At 32.2% G+C, this 13,641-nt stretch overlaps 2 protein-coding genes across 2 annotated transcripts; one reads left to right on the top strand and one right to left on the bottom strand.

The window, feature by feature from the left end:
* The first annotated feature begins 1,317 nt into the window (after positions 1 to 1,317).
* On the top strand, positions 1,318 to 4,664 carry LOC128184879 (uncharacterized). Its single transcript, XM_052854511.1, has 4 exons — positions 1,318 to 1,548; positions 1,635 to 1,712; positions 3,668 to 3,904; positions 4,420 to 4,664. The coding sequence occupies exons 1-4, from the start codon at positions 1,326 to 1,328 to the stop codon at positions 4,662 to 4,664; spliced, it is 783 nt and encodes a 260-aa protein (XP_052710471.1). The 5' UTR covers positions 1,318 to 1,325.
* A 3,267-nt stretch (positions 4,665 to 7,931) lies between these two features.
* Positions 7,932 to 9,572, bottom strand: LOC128185106 (uncharacterized). Its single transcript, XM_052854785.1, has one exon. It carries the CDS (start codon positions 9,570 to 9,572, stop codon positions 7,932 to 7,934), a length of 1,641 nt encoding a protein of 546 aa, XP_052710745.1.
* Between the last annotated feature and the right edge of the window lie 4,069 nt (positions 9,573 to 13,641).

The following is a 13,641-nucleotide window of genomic DNA, read 5'->3' as shown; positions in this document are numbered from 1 at the left end:
TTCAATGAAAATGATGACTGAACTATATGTGATTGAGATTTTCGTAGAAAGCGAAAATGCAAGTGTTATGTGACCCTTTTAAAACAAATCAATATATGTTGTTATATAATACCAGTGTTGCCGTACAAAAGGGTACACTGTATTGATCAGTTTATGGTTCAGATTTGCACGAATGTTCTAAATTCATTATAATGGGGGGGGGGGGTGTGAAATACTTAAGATGACAACACCAACAACAGTTCTATTATAATTGCAGTTACTCCACATAAGTAAAATGGCTATTTAAAATATCAACAGTGACATTTTATTTACATGTTTACTTTGATTACTGATTCTCATCCATGTATTAATTTCATTGAAAATTGAGTAAATAACAACAGACAACATGTAATTAAAAACTACACTCTGAACCTCAATTAATGAAAATAATAAATATACAGATACATGCAAATAATGTTGATTGAATGAATTAATAAAAGTCCAGCGTTATATGATGACGATTTTACTTATGTCGTCGAAGTCTCGTCACAAACTTTTATTTCACTCTCCACCACTGTAATAGACTTGCTATTTAACCCAGTTTTCATTGTATTAAATATTGTTATTCTTATAAACACCAAAGCTTTTTTTCATGTATATCAGACAGACAAAAAACCTATATTATAAACAAAGTATTTGACATTACTTCGAATTCTGCCCATTGAAAACCCTTTTTTTAAGTTAACGTCAAATTTAAAAGGATAAAGGGATTAAGTGTTGATAAAGGAAAATATTGAACAAAGCTTTTGAAAACATTATTAATTTGAAAAAAGTATCTATAAACTGATTAATTAGTGAACTTACAAAAGAAACATAAACGATTGATAATTTTAATTGATATTATATTCACGTTTCTTAATTTGATATAATGCTAATTAATTGTTTGGATCAATTCAGATGAAAAAAACATTTACAGTTGAGTGGATTACAACGTTAGCATCAACGTAGTAATACTTAGTGTCATATTTCATTTTGATTATGAAATTTCGTGACACAATTGTAAAAATTCTTACGCATGTGTTTTCAATTTATATATTTATAAAGTGCACTATGATATTTTATTTTGTAGACCAAACAGTACTTGCCTCTCATAAGCTTGTTGATACGTTTTTAAGGTAGTGTGGTTATTACAAGTATTGTACTTTTCGTTGATAAAATACAGCAATTTGCACTGAATTTAAGATTTTTAAAAATTGTTATTGCACTAGAAGAACTAGTAGATGTTTGATATGTTTATGAATAATTTTTAAAATTATTTTTACTTGTTTCAAATTCTACGAAGGACGATGGGAACCTTATTGTTGTTATTACTCATTGCTTTGACACAAGCTGAGACGAACACCGGAAGCTGTAAAGACATGCTACAGGGTTATCTAACAGGACAACTGTCTTCTACTCTAGGAGCGTACCAAGTAGAAGCTTTGAGGCGGGAATTCAAAAGTTTCACTGATGTCATAGAAAAATCCATGAAGGAGTTTAAGGAAAACATTACTTCTAGAGTAAAGACACGTACGTGAGATAATATTCTTTAAAATCACGTTTTCAGGAGACTGATTTAATGATCTAAAAAATCTAGCATTTTTGTATTTTAACAGACACTTGCAACAGTAGTGTAGTTTACACCAGATGGGGAAAGAAAACGTGCCCTTCCAATGCCGATCTTGTCTATTCAGGTAATCGTTTAATTATGAATCACCAATTGAATCTATTGGTGCCTGATATCAAGTGACTGTTATAAATAGGTCCCAATCACGTCTAAATAAAAAAAATAAAAAAAAGATTAAACTACCCCTTAGTTCATGAATACGTTTGATACAATATTTTGATGGACAATTAGTTCTCGAGTTTATTGGTACTGCTGCTAGAATCATGTTGATCGTATATGATAGATATTGACATTATTTACCGCAAAGCCCATAATCTTGAAATTACTGTGGTTTCATCAATATTCGTTGAATACCAATTTTCGTGGATTTCGTTGTTAAGTTTATCCACGAAATTAAATGTTCATTGAAGTGCAATTTTTATTAACATTTTGTATTGATAGGGTCATTGGCCACTAATTTACGTATCCTTGAAACTGTAATTTTCACTTTATCCACGAATATTGATGCCCTTGAATATTAATGAAACCACAGTACAATGTCATTTTTGTTTACAAAAACTAAGCTTCATTTTTTAAGAACTTAAACTCAGATGCTTCTGGTATATGCCAAATTGATCCTTTAAAATATTCGGGTTATTGGCAAAATAGTTAAATTAAATAAAGAGATTGCGAAAAAATTTTGCACTTAGTTTTGCACTTAAAATAGGCCATTTATATATTAGTTACAATTTGATTTGGAATAAAACTTTTTGATTATCAAGAATTTTATACGATTTATCCCGTTTGCATAGATATGTATTCAGTATCATTTTGACATGATAAAACATGGGGGTCAGTGATCTCAAATTTTAGATTTAAGGGTCATTTTAATCTTATTTTAAATGCCTAGAAAAATTTTGCATAGTAGACGTGTTATATATATATATATATATATATATATATATATATATATATATATATATATATATATATATATATATATATATATATATATATATATATATGATTTTAAGCTAAACGTTTATCACTCTCTCAAGATCTATTTTTTCTACATGTCTCACGTCACACTGAACCATAGAAAATGTTACAAACTTATCAAGTGTTTAAAATGTAAATAATGAATATTCTATTCCATTCATATGGTATTTTGTAGACTTTTTCATTACTTCATTAAAAGTGTTTCCAATTTTGATTTTTTGCATTATTTTTCATTTTGTTTCTTGTATTTACATCTCATTTTACAACTCTCATTGTATGCAAGAAAGGGATAAATATAAGCCATGTGGCTTGTTTCCCGATCTTACAACCCTAATTATCATCATGTTAATGTATATGAATCTAAAATGGATAAATATTGATTAAACTAACTGAGTAATAAATAAAGAATAATGAAAAGAAAAGTATTTTGAACATTAATTTATCTGCTTGTTTCTGTCATCTTCGTCTAAAAACCTTCCGCGCGAAAAAATAGTTCCTCAAAAAAAAAGTAATGGATTTGTTATATGAATATTGTGTAACTATAAGGTAATTCTGTGATGAATAAATAAATAAAAATCATGATCATTTTAAATACAATGATCATCTCCGCAATGAAATCAATTCATGAGGAGTGAGATACCTAAATTAAAAACCAGGTAAATATTCATTTGTTTCTCCGTAATAAATACTTCTTATAAAGGTATAAATAGTTTGTAGTTTGTCACCCGAAATTGATCTTATCTATGAAACATGCTAGTGATATCATTAATGAATATAATACGTAATGAAGTGCAACAGTAACAAGCAACAGATATTCATTTGAAGTGTTTTCAATGATATTTACACCTAGAAGTTTCAGACTTTAATGTTAGGATATTGTAAAAACGAAAAAGAGACAGATTTCTTCAGTAAAATATGACATCATGCTGCTAATTGTGACATCATATTGATCAGAGTTTTTTTTACTCGATCGATTGCTGGAAAGTTTTTTTCATTGAAGAATTATTGAATTGTATTTATTTTTTTTTATAACTTCTTGTGTAGGGTATACTGGAGGCTCTCATTATTCTCATAAAGGAGCAGCAGTAGAACCTCTTTGTTTACCGAGGAATCCAGAATGGGGGATGTACACTGGTGGTTATGATGGATTAAAAAATTACGTCTATGGTGCAGAATATAAAACTAAAACTTTTACAGGTTATATTCAAACAATTCATGATCATGATGTCCCATGCGCTGTTTGTCTTGTTCGCCAAAGAACAGTTGCTCAGATGTTTCCAGGTAAGTTTGGCAATGAAACGAAAAATGTATTTTCTAGATTAAAGTGAAAAAAATTGTAAATAGATAAAAAATAGCAAAACACTTGTTTTTTAATCAATAAACCCAAAAAATTAAGGTTGCCCGACACACAAGTTATTATTTTTTTTAATCAATACAGAATTATTTTTTTATCGGCTATCAATTATTTCATATGCTTTTTAAATGCATTTTTAATAGAAACCGGCGACATCGCTTTTGCTACGAAACGAACATTTTGGTGTTCAAAATTTAACATCGATTAATGTTATATACGAATCTGTAAATGCATACAAAATACGGTCAAATAAACTTTTGAATAATTCTGATTAAAAAATAGTTAAAACAACCTGAAAAAAGGTGTGTCGAAGCTCATCTAAATATTAAGTATTTCTTTCTTTAATTTCACAATGTTAATCCTACATATAGACATTTTTTGTTAGGCAATAGAAAATTTTTAAGGAGGAAAAATATTTTATGATGGTTCATTGTCATTGTAGCAAGAAAAACCTGTTTCAAAGGCTGGACACTTGAGTATCATGGTTATCTTATGGCGGGTCATTATACCCATGAAGCTGGAACAACATACACCTGTATTGATAGTCATCCCGACACTCTACACGGGGGCTCTACAAGTAAAGATGGTAAAGTTTTTTACCTAGTAGAGGCTTTGTGTGGTTCCTTGAAGTGTCCACCTTATGTTGAAGGAAGAGAATTGGTTTGTGCTGTTTGTTCTAAAGAATAAAACAATACAATAAATTTGTTTGTGTTTTCAATCTTTCATATTTTAATTTGACTGTCTGAGGAATTTTGTTTTTGCTTTGTTTTGAAAAATACGACGATAGTTTTTATTAGTTGTATGTGTGAATCGTTTCCATGCGTACAATTATGTGACCTCTCCTGTAAACGAAGCGACAATCAAGTTTTACATGGAATGTGTCTCCTCGGGTGAACACCTAGCCCACGAACAAACTAGCATTTCAAGGAAAATAGAAACAAAGAAAAATGATTTATTAAAACACTAACATGAGTTACGATTCAATTTATCTTAAATACGAGAACATAGCATCTAACACTCTAGTTCAAATAGCTAATATGAATAAAAATTCAAAGAACCTTATGGCAGCAGTGGACAAACATGGAGAAATGAACACAGAGAAATCATCCATATCTAAGAACTGGAATCAGATCTGAATAACATTGACACCAAAAACCTATCTGTCCTGAACAAGCAAAGAGAAGATATCAAGTACGATATTACTGAAATCAAACAGATCATCTATAAACTGAAAGAATTTCTGAATATCAATGATGCCAGGCTTGCCTTTGCATACAAATTGCTTAATTCTGAATTCAAAAGATTGCCTTAGACACATTTCTGACCAAGATTCACTGTTGCGGATAGGCTGACAGGCCTCACAACACCTCCAGAATGTAATTATCAAGCAGAAACAACAGTGACCTTTTGACAATTTACAAATCATGGACGATGGTCGTCAAAGGACACACTTGCAGGTCGGGCAGACCCTAAACTTCACAAATCCTGTGCACTATTTGGAATTTTACACTATTATTTTCAGTTTTCCTTTAAAATTCAAATGAAATGATTCAAAACCGATATTGGTCTCTGTTTTGAGAAATCATATTTCAAAAAAAGATTCTTTATCGATCTATTAAATAAAATAAATATTGTGTCGAAATCTTTTTAAATCGAAATATCAAGAGGGCCCCATGGCCATGGTCATTTTTATACTATTTAAATATCCTAAGAATAAGAGTTGTATGAATATATAGGGAACTGAGAAATTTTAAAGCTACCTATTTTTCTTTACTAAATGCTATTATATAGATAACAATATCTTAGGTCAAAGTTTAAGCAGAATTGATACTTAATTCGTTGACTAATCAGCCTCCATAAGAAATCTATGTAATGTAAAACACTATAGTTCAATCCTTTCTTACACGGTGATCACAGTTGTATTGTATCCACTCTAACAAAAATTGCAATTTAAAGATTGTATACATAAAGAATGAATTTTATATATTTATTGCTTTTATATCTTTTGGCAACATTTTTGGCCAGTTTCTGACAGAAACAATCCAGTTCAAGAAATGTTTACATTATTATCTACAAATTATATTAAGATGACCGCACATCCCCTCAACTCTTGTGGTCTCTGTTCGCATAGAAAAAGGGTCGGTCACAATTGTACAAACACGTTGTGTCATAATATACGGAATGCTCTTTGTGTTAAACGAGTGATATGAATAAAATCCTGGTATAGGAATCTGGGTTTTTACTTAATAATATAATACATTGTATACTTTGATACAAAATAAAATAATGTAATTATATTTCGTCGTCAATAATTAATATAATGTCGAAACACAGATGTTTTGTTTTCCACAATCCATGTTTCTCGAACGTTTTACGAGTTGTGTAGTATATTTTCATTTAAGTGACATTTTGAAAGATAACCAATGTTGTTGCAAAAATGTAAATATTGATCATAGTACCTGTTTCTTTTCCAGGTTAATTTGATGAATTGATTAATGTTTGCATTATAGATAACTGGCAATATCCTTAAAACATAATAGATTTTTTCTTTAAGATTCCTCAAAACGACTGAATTTTATATTGTAGTAATTTTTCTGACTTTTGTAGTACCTTTGATATGTTGTCTGGATAATTTTCATAAAACGAACCAATATTTGATTGAGTCTGTTGCTTGTTTATGAATTAGGTTGGTAAACCGGTTTCATATTTCAAAACTAAAAAGAATTGTGTCTTTTATAACTGTTTGTGGAATGTAGTTTAGTAAGTACATATCATCACGAACTTAACATACTACTTAGTCGTCTTACGAAAGCCCAGAAAGCTCATTCAAGATTCGAGATTGGAAATACGAGATTCGAAGTACGAGATTTGAGATTCAATATTAATATTAAAGCCAATTCTTTCAAAAGTCTATCTGCATATATGAATACTTTAATCACTCTATGTACTTTATCACAAGAAATGAAAAGATGTAATATTCATTCAACATTTTGCATGCAAAAACTACAACAATCATAAGTTTAAATCTTAATTTCAACCAAGAACAATCTTATGCAAAATTGTTAATTACAACCATGGGGCTGAAGAATCAGTTGTAGTTTTGAAACAAATTTTGTAATAACTGTTACATTGCAAGTGTAAAACATAGGTTGCCCATGTTTTTAAAAACTCAAAAGACTAAACGATAACAATCATCATCAATGAGATCTTGTACAGCCTTTATTTTTATTAATACCGGTCTTTAATAAAACCTTTATATCAGAATAATATCACACTGGAGTGAAAAAAAAATTGTTGTTTTTTAAATTCGGATAATGAATAAGAGATGTCTTATAACAAGTTCGAGAGATTATAACATCTTTTTAAAAAAGCAATGTTTTTTTAAGCATAAAACTGTCTCCAAAATTATGCAATTTTTGTACAATATCATTTCTATTGACAGCCAAAAATATATCCATTCCGTTTATGTGAACTAACCTTTCAATCCATGAGCATTTGATTGATGCAGTAAAACTCCAAACATTCACCATTTTCATACTCCCTGACAAGTAGACATTTTATAAACGACATTTTTACTTTGTTTTGGATCTTCATAAAAATTCCAACTCCTTGCATACAGTTTCAATTTTGGGAGTAGGAAGTGAACTGCTTTTTTTTATTTTCTCTCTCTCTCTCTCTCTCTCTCTCTCTCTCTCTCTCTCTCTCTCTCTCTCTCTCTCTCTCTGAGATGTCAAAGACTCAAATAATTATAAAACAGCAAACGAAAATACGACCTCTTTATCTCTTTAGCTTGTAACATTACAAAGGGTAATGTCAGTGTTTTCCACCTCTCTGTGCCTCAGCTTCTTTGAGGACTGGCGAAACGTTGCAGATTCCCAATGCAAACATAAGAGGAAATATACACTGATAGTAAATATATGCGTATAAGACACAGTTTATTTCTTGTTAAATGTATCATAATTTGATTTTCTTCAATTGACCAGAGTACATTTCAGTAACAAAGAGAGTGTCGTTAGTGTATACACATAAACCACATGGATATTCTAGATGACAGTTGTCAATGCAGCTGAGAAACTGCCCGTCCTTATTCAGGATATGAATACAGTGGTTTTTAGAGTCTGCTATCAGGATCCGGCTTTGGTTGTCTGTAGTAATATCAACTGGCGAAAATGATTTCTTGGTTGTTGGATAACCAGAGTAAGTAAACCGGAGTTTCCCGGCCAGGTTGACCACCAATACTGACTTGGCTGTATTGTCAGATACACATATATCTAGGTTCCTGTTTTCACTGATAAATTTAATGTTGTACAAACCAGATGAAAAGAGAGGATCACCTTTATCATCGAACTGTATACTTTGTTTCTCGGTAAAATTAGAGTAACGCACAACTTTTGTATGTTCATTATCATCACTGGTTATGGCAACCAAGAGGTCTCCAAATAAAGTAGTACAGACACCATGGGGTCTCCATCCCCGAAGACTTATAACTGTCTCTGTCTCTGTATCCGGCACTATGTTCACCGTTCCTTCTGTGTAATCAGTAAAAACTAGATCCCCACTCTTTGACACTGCTATGTTCCATGGTCCGTCCCCTGACTTGGGTTCAATTTCCTTAACTAAATTTCCCTGTAGGTTGTAGAGTCTTATCATCCTGTCAGTTAAATTGCATGTCCATAATCGTTCATTTGTGAGACAAGACACAGTGCATAATTCTTCATTCTTAGGCCTTATATCTATATTGGTAGAGATCCATGGTTCCTCTGAGGTTGAAAACTGAGGATCAGCTCCGGGAAAACCTTCCGTTTTAGAAGAGGTCAGTGACAAAGAACCAATTAACTGTTGATAAATTTGTTTTTTGTCGATGATATTTTGAGGAGTAAAACTTGGTAAGACGACTGTGGGTGCAGGAGGAAATCTTTTGAATTCAGCATTCCTAGATCTGAAGGCAGAGGCAAGGCTAACATCATTGGAGATCAGTAGGTAATTCAGTTCTTCAGTATACTGTGTGATTTCAGATAGATTATGTTTGATTTCATCATCATGCCTGTTTAAGACAGACAGGAATTGTGAGTTTAAATTCTCAATGTCAGATTTAAATTCCTCGATAACATGGTCTATTTTCATGAGGATGTCCGCTTTATGTTTCTCAATAGTATCTGTCAATTCCTTGGAATTTTTATTTAAAGAAGCTTTCTGAGCATGTATGATAGATGCAATCTTGAGATATCTAGGATGAATTTTTTTCTCGAGCTCTTCTAAATCTTTTTGTAAAATATTTTTTTGTCTTTCAAGTTTTTGTACAACATCAATAAATGTATGACCCCTACATGTATTCTCTACACAATAGGCACAAACAGGGATCTTACATTGTTTACAGTATTGATCACACATTTGTGAGGAATGTTTCTGACATTTAGTGATACATCTCCGTAATCTAAATGGTACTACTCTATGTTCTGTGGATCCATCTGTGAGATGTTTTCTCTCACATTCTTTACACAAAGGCTTGTTACAAATGTCACAGTGCAATAAAGGGCTCGGACTCTCACAGAGATGACACCGTACCACATCCTGGAGACTGTACTCAGGATCCATTGTCAATTATTACTGTAATATAAATGAATCCAATATTTTCAAATTTGTTATTACTGGATTGCTAATTATACACAAACAGTACCAGTTCTCTCTCTCTCTCTCTCTCTCTCTCTCTCTCTCTCTCTCTCTCTCTCTCTCTCTCTCTCTCTCTCTCTCTGTTTCTCTCGCTCTCTGTCTCTCTGTCTCTCTGTCTCTCTCTCTCTCTCTCAACTGTTGGGGTTTTTTCTGGAGGAATTACCTCCCTTTAGCCATTTATTGCAAACTGTAGGCAGTAGACGCAAATTGAGGGGTGACTTTCATTAAAATCGCTTGTAAGCCTTGATGTTGAAGAAAACATTATCGATGAGTTTCAAGCAAATGTTCCGGCTGATGTGACAGTTTTAGATAAATCAAAGATAACGGCGAAGTGTACCATGTGTATTATTTAGAAGAGTGTATATTGTATATTGTTTTATTATGACAAAATTGATTTTGATAACTCATGTGCATGTGGTAATAGCTGAATATTTAAGAAAAACGATAATTACAAGAACATGGAAAATTGCAATAATAAGCGGTACTTTTTTGGCATTGAACAGTCAAGGTACACGATAAAGCATCACGTTAATAACAAAGGCAAACTCGTGAATAAGCAGAGTAAGTGTCAGTCATTTATTCTTATTTTAATGGTTAATGTCAACAATATATTGTGTTAAAACCCATCAAACATGAATTCAATATGATTCCCTATCACAAGAAATAATAATAATAATAATAAAAAAACAACGTTATCAATTGATCACCATTTTTAAATCATTACGACAGATGCATGCTCTAACGAAATTCGTGTAGACAAATTGACCTGTGTAGGTTTACAATGTACTAGGTGACTAGTTACGTAATAGTGAATAGATAATTGAGAACTTCGATCCAAATGACAAGAATACATCTTCAGGTAGATGGTAATAAAATAAAAAAAAAATATTTCTTTTTACAGAATGTAGTCTAAACACCCACATTCAAACATTACACAAAATATAAGCGGTAATACTCCGGGAATACATTGAAAGACGGGGTAACATTCCTCAGTATTAAGCGTATGAATAACGTATTTATTTTGGTCAAAAGGGGCTGCCAAGATTGAAAACGCTGAATGTCATGTATAAGCTTTTAGGATTTAAATCGCCAACATTCTCGCAGAAAATACCCGTTATTCAATAATATTTCTGACATAGTTTCAAAATTTGTACTCAAAAAATTGGTTTTTGATAAATTTTGGTTTTTTATGGGTCATTGTTATAATATTATTCAATAATGGTAGTTTTATGTCCATACGATGATATACAATTATTCCTGTTTTTGAGGTTAATACGAAGATTTTGCCACCCGGGGAAGTACAATTTTCACCGAGCCGAAGGCAAAGTGAATTTGTACCTTTAGTGTAGCTTATTTAATTTCTTGATTAAAAAATACACCAATTATTGTTTTACTATATTGTTTTTTTTTTCGATATATTTTATTTTATGAAATAAAATATACATGAATAGAAGGACAATATCATGATTAAATTAAGCGACGAATTGATACAGTCATCTTAAATTGAGTGTTAGCGAAGATGAACCTGAAGCTATAGCTGAACATATTAAGAAACACGACGTATTTTACTATTTTAGTCAAATGTAGAGAAAATCAAATGTGATATTGACCTCCAAAATCACGTTCAGGTGAATAATATATAAATAATGCCTGTTTGGGAGGGTAACAGTTGAATTTGCACCCCGAGAAAACCATTGTCAACCGACGCGAAGCGGAGGTTGACAATGGTTTTCGAGGGGTGCCAATTTCAACTGTTATCCTCCCAAACAGACACCATTTATTTTGCTATACTGAATGTCTTAATTTTAAAGAAAATTTTACTGCTTTTATATAGGAATAACTTGAATTCTACAGCGAACCGTACGCGCATAATTTTCGCGCATGTAACAATTTGAAATGTTACCCGTTGCTAAGTGCGTTGCTAACGCTGAGGGTAATATTATATAAATAGTGCCTGTTTGGGAGGGTAACAGTTGAAATTGACATCCCGAGAAAACCATTGTCAACCGACGCAAAGCGGAGGTTGACAATGGTTTTCGAGGGGTGTCAATTTTAACTGTTATCCTCCCAAACAGGCACTATTTATTTTGTTATACTGAATGTCTTAATTTTAAAGAAAACATCACTGCTTTTAGATAGGAATAACGTGAATTCAAAGGCGAACCGTACGCGCATGATTTTCGCGCATGTAACAATTCGTAATGTTACCCGTTGCTAAGTGCGTTGCTAACGCTGAGGGTAATAGGGCAGATTATGAACTGCGTCTAAACCAATCAGATTTAAGTATTTAACATGAAAGTATAACAAAACGGATTATGAACTACGCCTTAACCAATCAGATTTCAGTATTTAACATGAAAGTATAACAAAACGTTTTTTCTAGATTTTTGGATATCAGCCTATCAGATAGTTAGAAAATTATCAATCATATAGTAAAAGCATAAATTTCATAACTGATTTACACTGTATTTGAATCAACCATGAAAACAACGAAGAAGATATATATGCAACAAGATATCTAGTGCATTATAGCGAACTACGTCAAACCGGATTACCTGGCTTTTATTTTGTAACTATTTGTACCTGGTTAAAAATCGTAAATAGTTTTCGATCCTGTTTTTTATTTTATTCTCTGTCATAGTGAGTAGGGGATCCTGAGTTGTAGGGGGGGGGGGGCTGAATCGGAGGGGTGGGGTCCTGTCCTTAATTGCATGCACAAGTGAGCAGAGGCAGTGCTTGCATTATTTGAATTGAGTATTTTTTTTTTCAGATTTTAGATTAAGATTCCCCCTATTAAGTGTTTGGAGATCACAATCCATAACTTAAGCTTTTTAAACATTGCTTCAGTAAGGCATTTCTAATAGCCAAGCAAAATTTGAGATAGAGAGCTGCCAATTCTTTTTTATGTTAACAATACTCATGAAATGTTTTTGTTTACATTTTGAATGTCGAAAAGAAAATACAAGTTTAGACCTAAGAACTGAATGTGACACACGTTTGTAACTGTTTATTTATGTTCAAAACGGACGAGCAGATAGAAAATTCAGCCTGAAAGACAGCTTTTACCGGTATATTATCCAATGTTAACAAAATATGACACGAGAATAAAGAATCGCGGGCTCTTCACCTTGCTTTAACTCTACGACTGACTCTCAAATTTATGGTAACATTGAAATAAATGTTAAAACGGGCTTGGCCCCTGTGGCCTGCACGGTAGCGCTACGTACTACTAATATATCAAAAAATAATTCAGAAAGCACGAGGTGGGGGTAAGGGGGGGGGGGGGTAGTAAAAATTCTGGGCATGCACATGTACATATGTACATATAGTGACCACAGGGGCCAAGCCCGTTTTTAAATTAACATTTATTTCAATGTTACCATTATGGTTTCATTGAAATAAATGTTAAAACGGGCTTGGCCCCTGTGGTAGTGACAAGTCCATCCTGATTAACTTTAAACACAATAAAACTTTTATGGTTTTTTTAAGAAATACAGGAACATATTGTTTCATGATAACTACATTTTACAAACCTTCTTTTCTCCGGAGCTGCCTGTTGTATTTAATGCAAAATGGCGTGCAAAACAAGCTTGATCATGCGTATGATTTATTAATAAAAACTGAATGCGCTGCTTTGATGAATTAAGCACCCGAGTAAAGTTTAAATGACAGGCAAGGGACGATTTGCCGTTGATCAATTGCAATTGGGTAAAAATGTTTATCTAAAACCTATGCGATTTTGTTCAATGGGTTCGCAGATAATCAACGTATGATATTAACTACACTGTATCACAGGGATTAAGCCAGTTTTAACATTAATTTCAATGTAACCATAAATAGAGAACGGGCTTGGCCCCTGTGCACTGTATGTTTTGGTAGGCAATCAAATATAGGTTTAGACTGTTTCCTCTCTTTCTTCTTCTTTGATCTCAGAAAACATTTGACAGATACTCCTAGAATATTTCTCAATGTCATCCATTTTTTTCCCTTTCAG

Source organism: Crassostrea angulata, chromosome 5, assembly GCF_025612915.1.
Source record: "Crassostrea angulata isolate pt1a10 chromosome 5, ASM2561291v2, whole genome shotgun sequence".
In the NCBI taxonomy this organism is placed as follows: domain Eukaryota; kingdom Metazoa; phylum Mollusca; class Bivalvia; order Ostreida; family Ostreidae; genus Magallana; species Magallana angulata.
The sequence above is the reverse complement of the archived record's forward strand: the minus strand, read 5'-3'. Positions and strand labels throughout refer to the sequence as shown.